The sequence below is a fragment of the Stegastes partitus genome, unplaced genomic scaffold (assembly GCF_000690725.1).
Source record: "Stegastes partitus isolate 25-593 unplaced genomic scaffold, Stegastes_partitus-1.0.2 Scaffold318, whole genome shotgun sequence".
Lineage (NCBI taxonomy): Eukaryota > Metazoa > Chordata > Actinopteri > Pomacentridae > Stegastes > Stegastes partitus.
Window position 1 is genome coordinate 213,168 of NW_007578049.1, and position 22,565 is coordinate 235,732.

A 22,565-nucleotide genomic window follows, 5' to 3' on the forward strand; every position below is an offset into this window, starting at 1 on the left:
CTCTCCTCTCCTCTCCTCTCCTCTCCTCTCCAGTAAACGTAGAGATGGACAGCTTCAGAGGCAGATGAGAGAGGGTCCAGCAATAACCATAAACTGCCTGTTTACGCAAACATCACACAAACCCTAAGAAGCCCCGCTGAGCAAACTTAACAAGATGAATAATTATGACACACAATGGCAAACAGAGGATACTCAGCGCTAACACACAAGATTGTGAGACCCAATATTTCCAAAATAATGAACCCCAAATTGAGATTCCAGCTATGCCCTCTCAGTCATCTGACATCCTCATAAATATGTATGAATGACTGTAGGAAATGCATAGATATTTGACCTAAATCTGTGCTTGTTGTGCTTTTCTAGCCTGAGAAATACACAACTTAAGATGTCTGGTTTAGATCATGTTTTGTGGCTTTCATATTAACAAAAAACAAACTTAAATGATTGGGTTTTTTGTAATTCAATGAGGAAAAAAGAGGCAGCGGTTTGTGGGGCGGGGGGATAACATTTACAAAATAGAGTTGCATCCAAATTACATCAGTGGTCAGGTGCAATTAAGCTGCACTGATATGGCTGGATGGGACTACAGAAACATCCACTCAGGACATAGAAACAGCCAAACACAGGCATGCCTCAGAAAAACCCTTCAGCAATATTTAAATTATATATGATATATTTTGAAAAGAGGATGAAGTTACACCCACACACACACAAAAAAGGCAGTTGTTTTGAGTGTAGCAATGACCTGTGACAAAACTGCTGCTTCATTGCCTTAATTCTAATTAGGTAACACCATTTTTCATCATGCAATAAGTTCACTATTAAATCTAAATCTGAAAAAATAAGATGGTAGTGCTACTCGCTATTTTCTTTTGAAACTGTAACCAAAAAATCTCCAACAAATACACTAATTACTCCCTGAAATCTAAAGTTTCCAACTGTTTACGACATTACTCAGCTATTTTATCATATCCAATTATATATTGTGACCTGTTTTTAAAGGCGATTAATGTCAGTACAATCAAAAGTATTGCTAGCTTCTGTCTTTTAGTGGTTAACACTGTTGCCTCGCAGCAAGAAGGTCGCCGGTTCGCGTCCCGGTGGGGGCACCGGGATCTTTCTGCGTGGAGTCTCCATGTTCTCCCCGTGCAGTGTGGGTTCTCTCCGGGTTCTCCGGCTTCCTCCCACAGTCCAGTCCAGAAACATGTTGAGGTTAATTGGTGATTCTAAATTGTCCGTAGGTGTGAATGTGAGTGTGCTTGGTTGTCTGTCTCTAAGTGTAGCCCTGTGATAGACTGGTGACCTGTCCAGGTGAACCTGCCTTCACCCTAAGTCAGCTGGGATAGACTCCAGCCCCCCCGCGACCCTAATGAGGATTAAACGTTGTATAGATGATGGATGGATGGCTTGATGTCTTTTAGTGGGATTCATTAATTCCATGTATTTAATATGTAAAAACAATTAGAATGATGCCGCTGTTGCCTTTCAAAGCACGCTAACTTGTTACGCACAATCATTCATAATAAATGCAATAATGATAAATCTGCATGCACGTACATGTGTCCACGACTCACGCTGTTTCTCTCCTTAGCGATCAGCTGCGGCCACCCAGGAAGTCCCATATATGGTCGCACGGTGGGGAACGGGTTCAACCTCAATGACGTGGTCAGCTTTGTTTGCAACCGGGGTTATGAGATGGAGGGGCCCGCACGTGCTCAGTGCCAGGCCAACCGCCAGTGGAGCCACCCGCCCCCAACGTGTAAAGGTGGGGAGAAAAGTTAAGTGTATTCACCCCTAACCTTATTTATCCCCAACCTTTAATACCACCTCAGTGCCTATCTTTATTTGCCTCCTCCTGTAGCAACCATCCCTATTTACACCCCCCTGCCATTTTCATTTCACCTCAATTCTACCTCTAACTTTGTTCAACTCAAGCACCTTTGCCATTATAACCGTAAAAGTAATTTTCACCCAGACAGAAAAGTTCAATTTCTTCTTCTAAAAAAAAAAAAAAGAAAAGAAAAAGAAAATGCTGTTTTTTTCCTTCATTTAATGAAGTTTTGAGGTAGATATAATAATCCCTCTAACCTGTTCCTGGCTCCACTCTCAAGAATGGAAACTTGTTTTCAATAAAACATAAATCCCAGATTGTTCAAATTACAATCACAGCAACAAGAAAAGGCTTCAGTCACAGAGGTTTGTGCTCAGTCTATCTGCGTTCTGCCCAGTCTGCAGAATGAAATGCCAATGAAGCGAGTAAAATTAGAAATGCTGCATAATGATAACAAGCCATAACCCTTCTTGGGCGCTGGATCCAATACAGAAAAGCCTGCCTCACCCTATCATCATTTAACATCACAGCGTCCTCCTTATTACGCCCCGCGTTGCTCTGAAGAACTGCGAGTGCGAAAACGCTGGAAAAAAAAGCAAGAGGGGGAAGAGAAATCACCCTCTCTGGTTCATGCCAAATAACACATGCTTTTCTGCCTCTCTCTCTGTCTGTGTGTGTCCGTCTCTGTGTCTCTCTGTGTATAGTGGTCAATTGCTCTGATCCAGGCATTCCAGCCAACTCTATCCGGCAGAGTAAAATAGAGCACGGCAACTTTACCTTTGGCACGGTGGTGTTCTACGACTGTAACCCCGGGTATTACCTGTTTGGGTCGCCCGTACTCACCTGCCAGCCTACCGGACAGTGGGACAAACCTCTTCCTGAATGCATCGGTTGGTATCTTGTCTCTCTCTGCCTGTGGAAAAACAACAGTGGAGCAGAAATATTACTTTTCCTGTCTTGTTCTCAAGCTGTGTTGAGTCAAAACGAGCTTTGTTCCCAACGTTTCTCTCTAGTCGTGGACTGCGGTCATCCCGGCTCTCCCCCTAACGGTGTGCTGAGTGGAGATAAGTTTACATTTGGTTCCACGGTTCGGTACTCCTGTCTGGGCGGAAGGCAGCTGAAAGGAGAATCATCCCGGACTTGTCAGCTCAGTGGGATGTGGAGCGCCCCGATGCCCTTCTGCTCCGGTAACTAGTTTAACCTCCATTGAATATACAGCGTTTAATGTCCACCCTATCAGAGGGATAGACAGATAGATAGGACTCGTAGATGAAAGGGGAGACGTCTGAAGCATGTAGACCCACCAGAGTGTGCAGCACTTCATGCCTTCACGTCTTGCAGGCACATTTTCCTAAACCTTTTGCACTCAGTCAGAGGTATAATGGGAGGGACGGATGAACATATAGCGAGAAGGGTTGGCGCATGAAAAGAGAATATATCAGTAGCTGTCTGTCAGAAGGGCTCCGGAGCATAACCTTGCCCTATACTCACATTCACCTCCGTCCTGGGCTTAAGTGCATTTCTCCTTCTGCTAATCAGATTTTATGTGAACCTGTTTTAGATGCAATGACTGCGGGTTCTTAAATATACATATTTCTATCCTTACGTATTTGAATTTACATATACATTTCCTGTGCATTTTCTCTAGAATTATCTTTTCTTTCCAAGGTGAGTGGATTTTGAGACGCTATCGTGTAGATGCACCACTGTCATTGTTCTGCAAAGTGCTTTACACAAGCACATTTCCTCCCTGCTGGATTTCCTGTATATGCATATCGCGCCACTTATTGAGCTAGATTGTCCCTCCGGACAGAGAGCCTCCTTACCTTTCCATCATGTATAAACAAACCGTCTAAGTTATATGGTTCTCAGTTGGCTGGCTGGGAGCATGATTATGACTCTCCAGACTGAGGGGCTCCCAGCTGCCGCTTATATAACGCGCTGAGTGAAAACGCATTCCAGACAAGTTGACTAAGAATACATTGTTATTTACAGCAATTGCCTGGGGGAGCGGCGGGGTGAGGGAGGGTAATAATTTAAGGAGAAGTGATTCATGGTTTTCACCTGGCAGGTCCGTGCCAGGGCCCTGCAGAGCTCAGAGTTCAGCTCACTGTAGCACAGCCGGCTCCGTGGTCTGCTTCATGATGGTTGATAAGCATTTCTGATGTAATGTTGTTTATGATATTTCAGGGGGCATTAGTAAATTATGCACATATTTAACCAAGAGGGTACAGTCGTTCCTGTTTGTACACCCAAAGCCTCAAATCAGATTTTATGGGGATGGTTTTGTTTTGTTTATTTTTACAGGGTTTTTTTGGACTCGAGGCAGATGTGGCAAAAATCAGAAATTTGAATTTGACCTTGGTGGTTGAATGGTGTAAACATTCAGATTTCAGGGTTTTTCCCCGTACGATAAGATTAAAATAAGAAATTAAAGGCACAACTAGGTCTTGCAACCAAAACTCTTGAATATTTATATATTAGGCCTATTAAACAAAAGCCCCTGGGGTTAAGCCACACTTAAAATACACTTGATAAAGAGTTTTTAAGCAAAACGCTCAAATATTCGATGACATTTGAATAATCATTATTCAGATGAGTTGCTGATGGTTTGGGATTTGTTCATTAAGGCTAAGCACTTTAACCGAATCTGAATCGAACTGAACTAAAAATGATGCAGTTGAACAATACCTTTAAGATGTTTACTATCCAGATTTACTGTTATTTGCTGTCAAATTAGAAGTTTAATACCACAAACACATCCGTCTATTAGATATAAAGTTAGCATAGGGCGTTAGCTTAGCATGAGCAACTAAAATGTCTCCTCCATAGATAAAACAAAGTCCACCTAACACATCCTCTATTGTTAACTTGATCTGTACAGAACCTGTATTGAAAGCGTAGAAATGACAACGTAAGGTTTTAGCTCATTGCATGTCTGTTATCATGAGTTTGCCAGGTGGCTAGCAAAGGTGGCAAATTGTCATTTTTATGCTCCATTTGTTCAGACTGAGCAAATGAAATATAATGTGTTAAATATGGTACTTTTAAGGTTCTGGTAGGTGGGTTTTTATTACTTTTGGACAGAGCCAGACTAGCTGCTCCTCCCTGTTTCCCGTCTTTATGCTATGCTAAGCTAATAATCTGCTGGCTATGGATTGACATTAAGACAGTGGAAAGCAAATAAGTGCATTTCCCAAAATGTTGACCTATTCCTTTAATTTCTGGTGAATGTAAAATAAGTTACTGCACATTGAAAGACTTTGTTAATGAGTGAAAAACACGTTGTCAGAAGTTTTCATTTGTCCTCCCACCATTTTCCTTTTAGTGATCGTTTCAAACTCCACAGAAGGAAATGTTTCACAAAAAACCCCCCCAAAAAAAACGACTCTGGAGATGAATCCGTTTGTGTGTGTCTGTCCTGTGAAAGTTGTGTAGTTGCAGTGTCCCTAGAGAAGTGTGTTTTTTTTTTTGTTTTTTTATCTGTTCCCAATAATCAGAAAACTACGTCATTAATTTAGTTACAGACCATTTCCTCATACTTCTGAGCTATTAAAGACAAATATCGATGACACACCGCGGTTGTGTTTTATTTATTTACATCTGAGAAACCAAGTCTCAAATCCCGCGGCGCTGCAGAGGATGTTATGTCATTACGTGTTGTGTCTGCGCTATGTGTAAGCTCAATTTAGCATCAGGCCTCCAGATATTTGCGGTATAGTACAAACGGAGTCAATGTGAAATTAGGTTATTTGTCAGAAATGTGAGGGAAAACCACAAAAAAAAAAACATCTTAGAGCATTGACAAAACAGGCAGCGCTGATCACAAACGTCTGAATGGCGAGATATTGGTTCGGCCGTTTGTGTGACAACGTGGGCTTTTGTGTGTGGAAGTGTGTGTGTTCCCAGGAGCATGCTCTGTCTGTCAAACAGAATTTGCTGACCAGGCGGCTCTGCAAGGGCAGAGCGAGGATCACACACACACACACTCTACCCATCAGCCGGCGTGCACACACACACTGACACATACGATGTTAAGGCTAACATACGCCTCGTGTCACCAACATATGTGGGCCGTCCACTGCTATTTGTAAGCAGCCAGTCATACTCAAGTACCATAGGAATGCATGTTACATTCAAAATTTAAACTCTGATCCACTTTGTAATGCTTGCTTAATGACATATCTTATTAAATGATGAATTAAAGTTACATTTTTAGGTATTTGTTGCCCTTTTTTTAATCACACTCTGTAAATGATGCAGCTAAATCCCTGAGTCAGTCCAGACTAGCAGGAGACCTGTTAGCGATCTAAGTCTGTCTCCATGTTTGTCTCGCTGTAGGTGACACAGCTGGCTCTTGTGGCGATCCTGGCATCCCCTCACACGGATCGAGGGAACAAACAGACTTCAGGATCCGTTCCAAAGTCTACTTCACCTGCTCGGAGGGCTACGATCTCATCGGCTCGTCGGAGAGGATGTGCTTCCCGAACGGGACTTGGTCTGGCACACAGCCCTTCTGTAAACGTAGGACGACGCTTTATTTGATCTGTCCTAACCCAGCGCCCTGACGCTGATCCGGTTAGAGATCCGCACACGTCTCCTTAAACTGTCACAGAGCTCACTGAGACCCACGAGCCTCTCTCTCTGCTCTCCTCTCCTTCCTGCAGCCGTCCAGTGCGGTAACCCCGGCACTCCCAGCAACGGCAGAGTGTTCCGACTGGACGGGACGACGTTCTCCCACTCCGTCATCTACTCCTGCATGGATGGCTACCTGCTCACTGGCGCCACCACCAGGCTGTGTCAGGCCAACGGTACCTGGTCGGGAATACAGCCCAACTGTTCCAGTACGTCACCCGCTAATCGCCTCATACATCAATTTATAGATGATTTCACAATTTCCGTCATGCTTTTAGCAAATGCAGCTTTCTATTTCAGCCACATCCTTATTCTTTTGAAAGTGAACTCATGAGGTGACCTCGAGGCCAAAGCGCAGACTGTCAGCTGTATTTAATACTTCTATAATCAGAGTGTTAAATCCATGCTTTGCGATGACGTCTGCGACCCATAAATATCCCCAAATTCCTGTTGTGAGATTCTAAGTTTTCCTTTCCACCCTTTCGCGACACTGTTTTATGTCCAGTTTTAAATTATTCTGCGACAGTATCGAGTAATGAAATGAGCCTGAAATCTGCATGCTCTGGGTGCAGACTTTTATAGAGTGACATGAATAACCTTGATCGTTGTTTACTTTAGCTAATTTGCTTTTTGAACTCTGGGGGGGGGGGGGAAACTCCCAAGAGTAAACAACCATAAAATAAAACACGTGAAATATGACCAAAGCCACAGTTGAACAAGTGTTAATCAGCGCTGTATGTTTACCGCTCGCTGCAGATTTTATTCGCTTGCATACATGGATTCAAGACCTGCTCAAGTAGTACAACACCGACAATTAACAGCTGAACTTCATTTGGAGTTGACGCCGGTGTTATCTTCCTATTGCCCGACTTTAATACACTATGCAAAGAAATAAGCTTTAAAAATGTTCCAGCAGGACGGGACAAAGAGCTGGAAATGCTGAGAAGCCAGAATTCTAAAATATGGGTTCCTGGAAGGAGAGAGAAAAAAGTTTATACCTGACTCAAAGGGAATGGCTTTTACAGTAGATTACACCACATCTATTAACAGGCATGACAGTATCTGGGGGGTGGGCTTAAAAGCATTTAAACTGCCTATTAGACTATGAAGGACAGTGCCTTAAAAGTACTGTCAGGGGAATCCTAATGCCCCTTAAAAGTCCCAGGACAACTTTGGCCATTTTTAATATCGCTGTTGTTTCATTCATGAGAAGCAAAGTCCATAAAGGAATGTGATGAGACCATACAGTCTGATGGGGGATTTACTCTGCTCTGCAATCTCCACGAATTCAACTTCAAACTTCCAAACAAGCAGATAATAATCTCCGCTATAGATTATTTTACAATTCTCGCAGCCTGTCTCTCGGATCGCGGCGTTTTCGACCCTCGAGCAGTTTCTTAATGTTCTCTGCTTTTGTCACATTTTCTCTCACCGTCGGCTCATTTTTCAATATCAAGTCTTGCACCTCTATAGAAACAGAAGTCTAGGAGTGGAAAGAACGTCCTCTGAGCTCAGCTGAAAAGAACTTTTGGGTTTATTTTATAGAATCTGTTTAGTGCAAACGATCTATTTTTTAAATGAGACGAGTGGAATGAAGTGATTTTTAATGAAATCTGGTGATTTTAAAGCTCAGATTTGGTCGAGTTTCCTTCCCTTTCTTTTCCCAAATCTGATGTGTGTATTTATCAGGGGGTCCTTTCAAGGGCTGGAACATTTTGCACTGATGGAAAAAGGACCGAGAACTGAGAAGAAAAAAAAAAAAGTGATAGATCTAACTATTCCTTCCCCTCCTTTGTCCCCTACCTTCCCAATCTTCTTTCACTACCAATCTATCTGTCATATCTTCACTTCTGTCACCTCTGCTGTCCCCCTGCCTTTCTCTTTCTCGCCCTTTTTAACATTTGAATTACCCGTATAAAGGAGCACAGATAAAGGACCACCGAGCAATTTAAAACTCCAATTATCTCGCGCCATAGCATGACCTGTAAAGTAATCTTCATCTTTGTCCCGCTCTGTCCACTTGTCCACCTCCGCAGTGATAAACTGTGGAGATCCAGGTGTGCCCGCTAATGGCCTCCGCTATGGAGAGGACTTCACCATCAGTCAGAACATTTCCTTCCAGTGCCAGCCAGGGTACAGGATGGAGGAGGACGGGTCACCTGTGAGGATGTGCACCCAGAACGGGACGTGGAACGGGAATATGCCAATATGTACAGGTAAATCCGATCGGAAAACCTTTATTCTGCTGCTGTTGTAACCCTCACAGAAACATCTAGTGTACAGCGCCCTCCATAATGATTGGCACTCCTGGTTAAGATGTGTTCTTTAGCTTCTAGTAAATTCAGTTTTTTTCTAAATAATATCGGACCACAATGAAAAAAAAGAGGAAAATTTAACCTTTAATTCAAGTGCATTTATTCAGTGTGAAAAAAAATCCCACATTAAAAAAATAATTCTTCTACATCAAATCATTGATGTTAATACTTGGTACAAACCCCTTTTGCCAACAGTTTATTTGAGTTGAGTCGAAGGTTACATTTGTCTATAATTTTCAGTGTGAGAGAATGCTTCTGCAATAAAAACTGAATTTATTTTAAGGCTTTTAACACATCTTAACCATTATTGTGGAGGGTGCTGTAGGTAGATGTGATGGAGTTTCATTTGAGTTAAAACAAAACAATTAAACACGACAAAAACATGCCGAACTCCTGAATGACAGGCGGCACAAAGAAGAATAATCTGATGTTATCTGCCTCCTTTACCCAAAGAAATACATTTACAACAAATTACACAAAGCATCAACAACAACACAATAAACATCAAAATATTCAGAATAAAAACAACAATAACAACATGAAACAGCTGTCCTTCAAAGCTGACAGTCAAAAAAAAACAGAAAGTCTGACATGATTGTTTACTCGTCTTTACAATCAGACATAATGAACATATCTCCTCAACATACTGGCTTTAGTTGCTCTTTTAAATGTAAACACTGATTGTGATTCTCTGTTCAGATTGTTCCATAAACTGATTCCTTCCACAGAAACACAATGCTCTGTCACTTTTGTTCTGAATCTGGGCTTTTTTTTTTAAAGATCTCAGTTCCTTTTAAATCATACTTTCTCTTTTCTGAATGTTTGTTGGAAATGCCTTTTTATGTGCTTTGAACATTGTTTGTAAAACGCTATCGTCTGTTGCCATGTTGTTTTTATTGTTTACTGCTGATGTAAAGACGACGAATTATTTTCTGTACATTCTCCTGCAACATGCACATTTTATAACATTGGACAGATCGTAGCAGAAGTAGGACATGTGTATCCACTATTAAATGAATCTGAAGGTGATTATACAAGTGAATTACTCGGGAGTTTCTCTGAAGACGCCTCATCTGTAAGCACACTGTCCACGAATGCTGCGAATGTTCCGCCAGGGCTACAATAAAATCCTCTACATGTACATTCAAGTTCTGTATCCAAAAGTAGAGCTCTGAATAACACCTTACATCCCCGTAACTTTATCAGCACTGACAGAGCAGATTCTGCTCACTGCGCCTCTGGAAGGAAAAAACAAGAAATACAAAATAAATCAAATAAAATCAGTCCCATGGAACGTGTCACCGCCACCGCTGCAGCTGTTAATGCGCCATAATCACGGCGGATTTAAAGTGAAGTGAATTGAAACAACGATTGGATGTGATTGGAGGTCTTTCCAGACAAAAATATCTACTAGATATTTACGCTGGTAAATTGTAGTAAAATTATAAATTCAATCAGCGGTTGGTTTCAGTCATCTAATCAAGCAGCAGTGGATTCACAGGCCAGTGTGAAGTGAGGCAGCATCACCTGCAGCGGCTCCACACAGGATGCATGTTTGGGTCGGTTGTTTTTTTTTGTTTTTCACACTCTCTTTCACAACCCCTCCCCCTCTTTCTGTCCCCAGCGGTGACCTGCTCGGCTCCCCCTGCCATCAGTAACGGGGTACTGCAGGGCAGTGACTTCGAATGGGGCAGCAGCGTGAGCTACACTTGCTCGCCCGGATACGAGCTCTCGTTCCCGGCCGTCCTGACCTGCGTGGCCAATGGCACCTGGAACGGCATGCTCCCACAGTGCCTACGTAAGCAACACACACATGGAGCACACACAACTTGGCACAAGAGCAAATATCTCAAACCACCGATTGGATGCAAAATTTTGTCCTTGAGCTTCTCAAAAAAAAAAAAAAAAGTGAGAGCTCGTCAGCGTTTTTTAGCCCCACGACTGAAACGGGGCTTTTGTTCATGCGTCTGTGTGTTTGCAGCCAAGTTCTGCGGCGACCCGGGTACTCCAGTCGGCGGCTTCAGAGAGGGACGAAGTTTCATCTATCAATCAGAAGTGTCCTTCAGCTGTGCTCCGCCTCTCATACTGGTTGGCACGGCGACCAGACTCTGTGAAAGCGATGGTACCTGGAGCGGACTGCAGCCACGTTGCATCGGTACGTCCAGTCGTTTATGTTCACCTGACAGCCAGAACAGAACAGAACCAGACAGGACAGGCAGACTATCAGAGGAATTCTAATAATGATCCAGTGGATAATCGTGACAACTAAACATTAAAACAGATCTCTTTTGTACATATAACTATAAATTCAACAAGCTAGTTCCTCTTATTAAACTTCAGGTGACTGTAATGCGGAAATGAGGCTCAAAAAAACAAACTTAATTTGACTTTGCTAGCCATTCAATTTGCTTGATTTTGTGAGGATGGAGGGTCTTAAATATTATTTATGTTCAAGAAAACTCATCTAACTTTACCCATTTTGCTAATATGTAAACTTCTGACATAAAACTTCCTGCAAGATGCAAAAAAGTCTTTGAGCTGTGGTAGAACTTGGCGTTTATTTTTTAAAGTGCTGTTGCTGCCCGACACAAGAACCATCCTTTTTTGATACCTTACTTTAAGAAAAAAGCCTTTTTTTCAGTTAACAAAAATGTTTCCTGAACTCAAGCAGTCACACACGACTTTGGTTAAAAAAACAAAAACAAAAAGTAGCCTCTTTATTTTGAATTTCTGAGAATAAAGAGAGAAAAAAATCAACAGAATCCTAAATCTAACCAGATATTCAAGTCAGCTTTTGTTGCCTTTCATACTTACAGACAAACTTTGGTCCGGATCGAAAAAGTCTGAAGATTCGATCCCCGGCCCCACAAGGTCTAAGTCGGCCAACTTTAAGCAAAGTCAGAACTCTCACACTGCATTTCTGAATAAATTCACGAGTTTAAAAAGTAAAGTTTCGCGGTATTATTATGTACAGCGAAGTCTCAAACTTGGCAAAATACAAGAACCGAGGCCTTTAACCTCCACCGAAAAATTGATTTAAGATTTTACCGATTGCTTTTTAACAGTTCCTGACTTTATCATCAATCATTTATCCCCCACACGAGCTGGAACACAGCCTGGCATCCCGGGGTGTCTCACAGCTTCAAAGTTCGGGTTAAAAGTAAAAGGCGGCGTTGGTTAGGTTCAGTAGAGCCTCCAAACTTCTGAATGAGATTTCTCAGGAGGTCATTTTAGTAAATTAGGTACCTTCTTTTAAATAACATATCAAAGCTTCGTACTACGAGCTTCTTTTTCATGCTGTTCCTTTGCTGTGCGCGGGGTTTTCTTTTGATAAATAATACGACTGCTTGATAATGTGATTTCAGCTTGTTTCTCGGTGTGTTTACCATCCTGAGCGAAGACGTGTGTGGGCTCATAACCTATGAGACGCATTAGTCGGTTTATGCTACCCGTCACTTTGTTATCACTGTTTGGTGGCTCGCTGTGTTTCTCTGATAGCCCCCCCTCCTAATGATCATTGCAATTAATGACCTGTTCTTATGGAGCTGACAGCCACATTTCAGTGCACTCGTGGGTTTGCCGCGCGGAGCAACTTCTGTTCGGTTAAAGTCAAAGTTACACAGACTTATTGGAATAATAATGAATAGTGACTGGAAACTCATCTGAGACAATCTCGTTAATGACGAGGCAGCCTTTGGAGGACGAGCCTCAAACAGCGTCAGTGAAAGTTTCATTTCCACATCGACAACATTTCCTAATAAAACCGTTAGAAATGATCCGTGTCGTAGATGTTTTGTTGCATTTCGAAATGAATGAAGATTTCAACCTTGTGCGTCCATAGTTTTAGCCTCAGATAATTGGCGGTGTCGCTTTCCGGTTGCAGCATGGCACGCTAAAAGCATTCCAGTGGATCATTTCACAAAGGCCATCTGCGAGCACTGCTTACATGCAGATCGCAAATTACGCCAGAGTGCCCCTTTCACATTGTCGCTAACAGATTACAGATGCGTCTTGAGGGGTTCATGCGTGCGGCTGCATGGGTCGCAAGTGTGCCATTTGATCTGATTAGTTAAATGTGCAGAAACGAACATGAGAGGAACTTGCAAAATGCTCCTTATAGATTGGATTTGGTTGAAAAGCAGTTTGTTCTTCGTGCCGTTGAGGCCGCTGGCTCAACAGCTGTGATGACGGTCGAGCGTCACCAGCAGTTCCTCCAGTGGATGTTGAGGTGTGCACATTTATTTTGTCATGTACAGTGACTGCTGTATTGGTTGCCTAACCCTTTAGCTCCTGTCACAGTTTTGGTCACTTTCTATATCCTGCATCTTAATGGAAAGAACACTTCATGGCTAGAAGTTAGGAGAACTCAAAAAAAAAAAGATAGTTTTTTAAAAATTAGTTTCTCTTTTTTTGCATGACAATGTTATAATGCCATAGGTCACAAAAAGGGCAAAAATAATAATTATTTATATATATTTTTTAATGTAATACACATATATATATATATATTTGGGGTCGCTGCTGCTAGAGCAAGTCGGTCAATGATCAGAAGGTCGGCGGTTCGATTCCGCCCTGTACCCTGTGTCATGGTCGTTGTGTCCTTGGGTGAGACACTTCACCCGCCTGGTGTGAATGCGTATGAATGGATTGTTGAGGTGGTGGTCGGAGGGGCAGAATGGCAGCCACGCCTCTGTCAGTCTGCCCCAGGGCAGCTGTGGCTACAATGGTAGCTTCCACCACTGGAATGAATGTGTGTCAATGAATAACTGACAGTGTAAAGCGACTTTGAGTGTCTAGAAAAGCACTATATATATAAATCTGATCAATTATATTCAGCATGATCAATCACGCCCAGAGATGCTTATAGTACTTGAACACCTCTACATACTAAAGACAGTTTTTGCCACCCACATTTTTAATAAATTTCCATCCTTGTCTTCTGTCTGAACCTGAAATGTCCCTTACTTATTGTCACATGACCCTTTGTTTGCAGCGGAGTCATTAATGTCTTTGTGTTTGGCCGAGGAGTGCAGAATTTTTAGATTTAAAAAAAAATTTGGTACAAATGCTTTATTTAGACTATTTTTCTTATAAAAAGAGAGACGTGCAGAACTTTTCTATCATTTAAACTTTTTCAAACTTAACTTTTCCCACAGAGTGGTACATCACAGATGAGTAGTTCAAGGACCTTTGGAAACTTGAACATTCACAGTTTCTTGCTCTAATGAATTGGGTTAGCTCTGGCCATTCTTTAAAGCATAGCACGTCTTTCAAATGACGGGTTCAGACGGTTGGATCGAGGCTGAACATTTGTTTCAATTGTGAAACTTTGCTGCGTTACTTCAAGTTCAGAAGCTGTTGTGACGCTTTTCATCTCTGAAGGAACCGAACTTCATACCTGTGAAAATCTACGAATGTATAATGAAATTTACAGTATTTTTTAACACGAATGTGTTATTATACAGATACTGAATCCCTTGCTTTTGGGAGCCAGTGTTTGGAGTTCAGTTAGCAGTCGGCTGTGGTCTGAAAGTTGGGATGTCTTCTCAGATGTTCCAGCAGAAGTGTTTGCTCATAAGCGAGACGCCACAGTACATGTTGTAACTTACAGTATTTAGTTTTTTTTTTTTTAAAAAGCCTCCAGAAGGACACATCCGACTTCAAACAAGCTGCTGGTATTGGGGGGGGATTAAGAAGAAAACGAGAAGGGATATTCAGCGCACATTACAAATGGTCCCGCTGGGTCAATTCACCGCCACATGTGCTGCTTTAGAGCACCACTTCACACGTGTGGCTCAGAGCAGGTGCTTAAACATCAAGTATGGTGATGAATTGTAATAAAGCGGAGTGTCTGTGGTGCAAACAGACACCTGACTTCCTTCCTCCGTAGCCCTCGATACGGCATACATCCTTTCCAGCTGCTGTAAAGTCAAAACGTTCCCCGTGAAATAGACAAACTAAAAATAGAAACCTACCGATGAAACGTTACTTCACTGACGTCGGGACTGAACTGCTGGAAAAGAAGTAGTGTAAGCGGGATGATCGTGAAGGGGGGGGAGAATCTTTCTGTAATATATCATAATTGACTTTTGCAGACACACAAACGTAACTCCGATTGTTAGCGAAACAGTTCTGAGCTAAAGCAGGCTGCTCCTTAAACAAGACGGAACAGGGGAGAGGAGAGGAGGGCGGGCAGACGAAGATATAGTGACATGGAAAGATAGAAAAGAGAGAGGAGAAGAGCAGTTATAAAGAGAGGCAGAGAGGTAGAAGGAGACAACAGCGAGAGAGAGAGAGAAGGAGGGCAGATAGAGAGGTACAGGAAGAGAGAGACGGGTGGAGAGTGAATCTGTCATTTCGGAAGCTGTATTGAATCGAGCTCTGCGTCAGGATGTGCTCTACATGCTGATGACCCTGCCACACACACACACACTCGCTCACACACACACTCGCTCACGGTGGACCCACTTCGTTTTCTGATAAAGTGCTACTGCCCCCTGCTGTCCCGATGGCATATATAACCCACTGTTACCATGACAACAGAGGAGAGGAAAGGAGACTTGAGAGAGAGAGAGAGAGAGAGGATGTATAATGCTGCTGCTAATTTATCTTTCTCCTAGATTTTTTATTTTTTTTGGGGTTGTAATTACTTACACTCTTACTCTGTTCTTTTCAGAACCGACCAAAACCAGCTGTGATAACCCAGGAACGCCACGCTACGGCTCCCTCAATCGCACCTACGGCTTCAAGGTAAGAGTCTCCACATCTACCTCCGCTCCCAAGAAGTTAACTTAAAAACTGCAGCCGGTTTATTTCAGACATGTTATAACACAGTTTCTATGTATAGGTAGGAAGGTGTATGATGAAACTTCAGCTTGTGGCGCTCGCCCTTCCAACCATACGTCTCGCTTAATCTCAAAAGATGGCATCGGAAAACAAAAGATAATAGATACGTGATAACTAATACAGATAAAGCTGTTGTTTTGGCACATCCGATAGGCTCTATCCAGGGGGAATGCAAATTAAAGAAGGAGAAATAAAGGATGGAAGGAAAAAGAGGAGGAAAACTGGAACCTTGGGGCAAAAAATAAAGCATTTAAATACAGTAAGATCCTCCTCCGTTCTACAATACCATAAGGGAGGCGTCTTATCGGCCTCAGACTCATTCTGCAGCATGACAGCGACTCCAAACACACAGCCGGAGTCATGGAGAACTATATCCAGTGAGAGGAAGAACAAGGAGTCCTGTAACAGATGGTATGGCCCCCACAGAGCCCTGATCTCAAAATCAAGTCAGTCTGGGATTACATGAAGAGACAGAAGCAGCTGAAACAGCCTAAATCCACAGAACTGTGGCAACTTCCTCAAGATGCTCGGAACAGCCTACCTGCCAAGTACACTGAGAAACTATCATGCAAGTGTTTCCTCAGAGAAACGGTGGTCACACTCGAAATTAATGCGATTTAGGAATTTGCTGCCCCTAGAAATTAAAATTCAAGTTTTTTAAAAAAGCGTTATCTTCTTACTTTTAGTGCCTGCAAATTTGTCAACTTGAGCTCTGGAAAATGTAGACTTAATTTTAAGAGGGACTTTATTTGGCAGATTAACTGATTATGAAAGTAATTGTCCAAATACAAACAGGCATATTTAAGAGGCTGCTACCTGAATCTCATGCAGGCTGCAAAATCTCCAACGCTTGATATGTATATATGTGTTATTGCCTGAGGCCAGATTTCATTTTATGGCCCACTGCTCCTCTTTAAAGATATTTTTCAGGCATTTTTTCCTTCATTTGGTAGTTGGCAGTATAGAGCAGACAGCAAAGCAGAGGTGGAGGAAGAGAGGAGGGATGAGGAGCAACAAAGGTCTCAAACCAAGTCTCAAGTTGGGCAAGTTGTGATAACACTGTGAGGATATTAAACCCCAAGACAATCAGGATGTCAGATTGTTGTCTCCCTTAAAATGAAACACAAAAAACTATATACTTTAGGTATGTTGCCCAAAAAAAAAAACCCTAGAAAACCCGCTGCAGCCAGGAAACACCCCCTCCTCCACTGCAGCAGGGTAAATAAGGAAACACAGTTCATGGAAACCACAAAGAGGCATTTTCACTAAAACGACAACAATATTGTAAATAACCGCTTGATTTGATGGACCCAGACTGCTGAAGCCTCATATTGATCCGACTGTACTCCAGAATGCATTAGTGCACACAACGAGAACGGTGGATCTTTATGCCTTTTTGTGTGGGTGAAGTAAGAATTTTTGAATTTAATCAGTTACTGTTGCAGGCGTTTGCAGCTGCAGAGTCATTGCACGGCAGTTATCTACACGTCTTTGTGCCTTTATTTCTGTCAGCACCAAGGAACACTCAATAAGAGCTTTTATATAGTTCCGAATAAGTATCTTAATGCGTGTGTTTTGGGGGTTTTTTGCCCAGCAATAACTCATCAGTTACAATCACTGTCTTCTTTAAACTAAATAAGCACCATCTACTCCTGTGAAGCTCCTCTGAAGACATACAGACTCTTTTTGCACTACGAGCAAGTATAACTGTCAAACTCTCTTTATCTCTGCCTGTGTGCACTCTTTTTGTGTCTCTCTTTGCTCACAGGTGGGGAGTGTGGTGTCATTTCAGTGCCAACCAGGTCATTTGATTCAGGGATCTTCCTCCAGAACCTGCCAGCCTGATCTGACGTGGAGTGGAACGCAACCCGAGTGCATACGTAAGAAACATCTTTTTCAATTTGTTAACTGTTCAGCCGTTCAACCTAAGCGTCCGTCAGACTCTCACCCAAGTGAGCAATGCGCCTCTCCGACCTTACAGCCCACGTCTGCAAGCAGCCGGAGAGCCCGCTCCATGTGGACGTGGTGGGGATGGATCTGCCAGGGTTTGGCTACACCTTAGTGTACAGCTGTCAGCACGGCTACTTCCTGGCGGGGGGCTCTGAGCACAGAGTCTGCAAGAGTGACGGCACTTGGACCGGAAAGATGCCTATATGTCGAGGTAAGCGGTTCGTTTTTAGAGTAATACGTGTCTATACTGAGTGTATTTGTTTACCGAGAGGAGACGGAGTGTTTGAATGCAATGTTGCTCAATGACACTGTGTCAGTTCACACCCTGACAAAGAGCGGCCATCTGGAGCAGGGTGAGACATCGTGGTGGGGTGGTCAGCCTGTGGACTGGTGGCGAGTCTGGCAGCTCGAATACAATAGAGATTTAAAAAAAAAAAAAAAAAGGTCCCGTGGTGTTTTGTCCCATCCGGGGCCTCACAGGTGAGGTCAGGAATTCATCACGCCTCATGAGGCCGTTTTTTCTTCCCCCCAGCAACTTAGCAAAGAGTGACAGACTGATTTTTTTTATCAGGTTTAAACAGTGTCCTGGTGAGTCATGACAGACAGCTGGTGGAAAGTATAGATCTATAAGGGTAACAGTATGCAGCGGCGGTTCTGGACAAGGTGGGGCCAGTGTTTAATCACAGGGGCACATTAAAAAACAACAGCAATGATGTTTACGCACTAAAAAGTTTTATTTACTTTATATTAAAATTAAACAAATGTTTATTTTTTTTACAAAGAAATACATCAACTGAAACAATGAGGTTATCAGTGCTGAGATGTGTAACTTAAGGAACATTGGAAATCAGTCACACAAAACATAAGTGGGGCAGCAAGAAGGTCGCTGGTTCGCGTCCCGATGAGGACACCCGGGATCTTTTTACGTGGAGTTTGCATGTTCTCCCCGTGCAGCGTGGGTTCTCTCCGGGGGCTTCCTCCCACAGTCCAGAAACATGTTTAGGTTAATTGGTGATTCTAAATTGTCCATAGGTGTGAATGTGAGTGTGCTTGGTTGTCTGTCTCTAAGTGTAGCCCTGTGATAGACTGGTGACCTGTCCAGGTGAACCGGCCTTCACCCTGAGTCAGCTGGGATAGACTCCAGCCCCCCATGACCCTAGTGAGGATTAAGTGATGTATAGATAATGGATGGAGGGATGGATAACATAAGTGGTTTGGTTTCTTGCCATTCAACATCCAGCATCATTACAGCAACAGGAAGCGGTGGTTGTGCTGTCTGGCAAACTGGTCCTGAAATATGTTAAGATCCAAGGCCTTGGCCCTTCTGGATTCTATACTCAGGACACCAAGATCACTGAGTCGATCATCAGAAATGGTGGACCGCAGGAACGTTTGTATCAGTTTCAGAGTGGAGAAACTGTGTTCACAGGAGGCAGCGCTTACTGGAAGAGTGACGGCGATCCTGCACAGTTGAAAGAGTTGAAAAAAAAACAATTTCTCTGTATGGCTCAATGAAACGGATCAGCTCGACTGTACTCCATGTGTCTCACCACTCTGTATTGTTCGATCCAAAATTCTCTGAAATCGCTGTAGTTCATGTCCTAAATCATCGATGTTTGCATTGTACAGGTGGCCAAATGAAAACACGGTGCTGTCCTTTAGAAAGGCGTCACTCTGGGGGCTGAGAGCACAGAGACACATTAGTTTGTCATTGTTATAAAGTGATCAGTTTATTACTCAGTCAGCACAGGGACCAGCAACATGTGGGCACTGGTCACCGGATGCCCCTGTGCAGAACCACCACTGTACAGTTTAAGGGCTTAAATATTGGGACATTGGAGCTTCTCAAATTTTTCAGTCATAGTTTTAAAGCTTGAATCCTCTAATAATACTTTTTGCTTGTGTACATATTGTAAAAAAGTAGTTGCATTTATTCCAGTCAGGGTGGTTTCTGAGCCTTTCTTTGCTCGTTGTTGTATTGTTTTACACCAGCCCATCGATACCACAGCAAATATTAAGATGTAGATTCCAATTCTTGTTCAGCTACAAAATGCTTGACGTAATTTATTCTTATTCACGCCAAAAAAAAGACCCCAAAAAAACCATCTTCCTGATTCCTCATTGTGCAAACAAAAACCACAAGCTTCAGTCTTGAAATCATTCCACCGAGGCTGCCACCCCGTTGCCCCGAAGTCGTCTTTTAAAACTGGAGCACACTCTCTGATCCAATTTGAGATTCTAGGACAAATGCCCTCTTCCCTCGCTCGCTTTTTACTCGTTGGCAACAATGGCTGCATCTTGAAGCGACGATAGAGGCCGTCGCGAGCGGTCGAAGCCCAAAGTGTCGCCGGGCCACTTTTAAAAGGATCTAATATGCACAACAGTTATTGGGCACGAACTCTATTAGCATTTCTCTGCCTCCAAATAACCATTACAGAGGTTTATTTTGCTTGACCCTTTCCGGCGCACTTCTCACTCATTATGCACATGTGTAACTAAGAGCGGCCAACGCTGCATCCTAATGCGGTCATTTGGTGAAGTGCGCTGTTCCCCGGATGAAACGGGCTTCTGAAGATGTCTGCTAATAGGCCTATATGTTAAACAAGACGCAGGGAAAAACAATTTAATATCTTTTCATGCTGTGTTCCCGCAGTTCTGCTAATGACTTTTAATAACACGTCGCCTTCCTCCCTTCTGGTTTTCTGTCTCGTGTGTAGCTGGAGAGAAGAAGAAACCCGTGAAACCAGTAACAGGAACTCCCAGCCCCAAACTAAACGGTCAGTTGTGTCTTTTGTATTCCACACTAGGACCATTCCTTGTCTGTTCTTGACTCTCCTTCTTATCTATTCTATTTCGGTCTGGTTTAGTCTGTGGTTCAATACATTGCTCACTTCTTCTCCAGACTGATGTTCTTCTTGCGTCCTTGTCGATTTTATTGCACTTTACTGCTTTCCAATCGCAGTTCTAAATAATTTATTTTTCCTCGCCACACATAGAAAGGTAAATTAACCGCTGTGATGTTCTGCTCTTTTTCAACGCTACGGGTTTTTTTGTTCGGCTCTTTATTTTCCAGCTTCTGCCCTGTTGTGAGCTGTCCTATTCTGTCTCAGTTCAAAGCCTCCTCTTACCTCTCATTGCACATGAAGTTCCAATAGCTGCAGCATGAACAAGGTCCTGTACCTATCATAGCAGGAAGCAGCCCTTAAATCTACCGAAAGAGGCAGCCAAAAGCCACACAGGAAGTCTTTGTTTTTCACGATAGCACATGTTGAGATGGCAGGAGGAAAAGCGACGGCTTTGTGACACCTTGAAGAGAGTTTTTTTTTTTTTTTCATTTAAGTGCGAGATTTGAACCTCTATGATTCTATCTAGTCGATGGAGATCTCAAACTAGAGTCTTTCTTAAGTTGTTATTGCATATTTTAGTAATACTAGTTTGGTATGAGACAATAATTTGTGACTAATAATCAACAAGTGATTTCATTGTTGTGACATTTTCTTGACTATTAATGTATAAAAAAGCATTAAAAGACTGGATACATCTGAGTCTAAATCACTTCTGGTTTCTTCTCCACTCCAGTTCCAGACGACGTCTTCGCTCCCAACTACATATGGAAAGGTTCCTATAATTACCGTGGGAGGAAGCAGCCCATGACCCTGAGCATCACCAGCTTCAACTCCACCACCGGAAGAGTCAACGTTACCCTTAGCAACGGCAACATGGAGCTGCTCCTGTCAGGCATGTTGCATTACGGTTAATTATATAGCGCTCCACATCATGTTGGAAATAGAGGATTTATGCTCTGACATGGTGTGATAAAAGGAAAGGTCGTGGTAATTTGTCATGGTTATGGTGCTGTACAGTGGTAACTAAAAACACCCAGACATTAAGTGTAACGTGGAACTCAGCACTTTCAGAGAACACCTTTAATCATTTGTGCTGTTTTCTAGTAACCGAACTCTTCGTGTCTGAATTTCACTTCTTTCTCAGGGCTCTCATGATTCTTTTTTTTTTTTTTTTTTTTTAGTGTTGTTACTGTATTTTCCCCAAAATTCCTCTCACACACACACATATATTCACACACTTTCATACCTCCCAGGGTCCTACAACAGCGTCAGCAGGAGGTTAAGACCCTATTAAAACACAAATCCTGTTGAAGCTAGAATTGGTTCCTGGAGTAGCAGAGAGCACAAACACCATATCACAAAACCACGCTGCTATCAGACTTTTAGCATCCCGTCCTCTGGCTTAAAGGAGCAGCTTTAGATCAATAACAGCTAAAGCTGCACTCACGCAGTCACAGAAAGGCCAGTGGCCAGTTGCATAAAACTTGCATGGGTTTTTTTTTTTCTTAAGATGTTCAGTTTTCTCTACCCAGGCACTGTTTCTAAAGGAGTAGCTCGGCATTGTGGGGAGTGTACATGTGCTTTCTTTCTGAGAGGGAAGCGAGAAGATGATATCAGTTGTTAGTCTGTGTATTAGTACGAAGTGAAAATGTGTTCAGTCTGACTTAGCATAAAGACTGAAGGTGAAAATGCTCCTCTGAAGCTGTCCAAGTATATCATAATGATGGCAGTGATTTTAGGAGTTCCAGTAAATCTGCATTTTTTTTAAACATGCTGTCAAAACTGTGTCAGTTTCCATTTAATTCCTTTGACAGCTGCATTCAGGTTGTTGTTTTCCTTTTTTTTTGGCCGTAATGAAACAACTTTCTTTGCATGATATGTGTAACTTGCTGATGCGCCCGGGAAACGAGGAACCTATAAAGGATCTAATGATCTGTAGTAAGCGAGCCATTATGTTCTTTGTTATATTATTAACATGGCGTCCATTCTTTCCTCTGTAGGGGTGTACAAAGCCTCTGAGGCCAGGCTGCTGCTGCTGATGTACCAGGTGAACTATGCCAACCAGGGAAACCAGCTGAAAGACTCGGCCATCTCTCCAGCCAAGATCATAGACGACTCCTGGACCATGGACGGATTCGTAAG

At 42.7% G+C, this 22,565-nt stretch overlaps 1 protein-coding gene across 1 annotated transcript in view; it reads left to right on the top strand.

The window, feature by feature from the left end:
* The window catches only part of LOC103358536 (CUB and sushi domain-containing protein 3-like), a gene marked incomplete at its 5' end in the record, with an annotated part of 221,174 nt that overhangs the window by 195,210 nt on the left and 3,399 nt on the right, over nucleotides 1–22,565 (top strand). Inside the window, 14 exons of the mRNA XM_008283549.1 lie at nucleotides 1,592–1,765; nucleotides 2,536–2,721; nucleotides 2,845–3,018; nucleotides 6,173–6,355; nucleotides 6,499–6,675; nucleotides 8,503–8,682; nucleotides 10,406–10,579; nucleotides 10,763–10,936; nucleotides 15,458–15,531; nucleotides 17,396–17,507; nucleotides 17,609–17,788; nucleotides 20,295–20,354; nucleotides 21,157–21,315; nucleotides 22,424–22,560. Of these exons, the coding sequence (XP_008281771.1) occupies nucleotides 1,592–1,765; nucleotides 2,536–2,721; nucleotides 2,845–3,018; nucleotides 6,173–6,355; nucleotides 6,499–6,675; nucleotides 8,503–8,682; nucleotides 10,406–10,579; nucleotides 10,763–10,936; nucleotides 15,458–15,531; nucleotides 17,396–17,507; nucleotides 17,609–17,788; nucleotides 20,295–20,354; nucleotides 21,157–21,315; nucleotides 22,424–22,560 (2,144 nt within the window). The remainder of the gene's footprint in view (nucleotides 1–1,591; nucleotides 1,766–2,535; nucleotides 2,722–2,844; nucleotides 3,019–6,172; nucleotides 6,356–6,498; nucleotides 6,676–8,502; nucleotides 8,683–10,405; nucleotides 10,580–10,762; nucleotides 10,937–15,457; nucleotides 15,532–17,395; nucleotides 17,508–17,608; nucleotides 17,789–20,294; nucleotides 20,355–21,156; nucleotides 21,316–22,423; nucleotides 22,561–22,565) is intronic.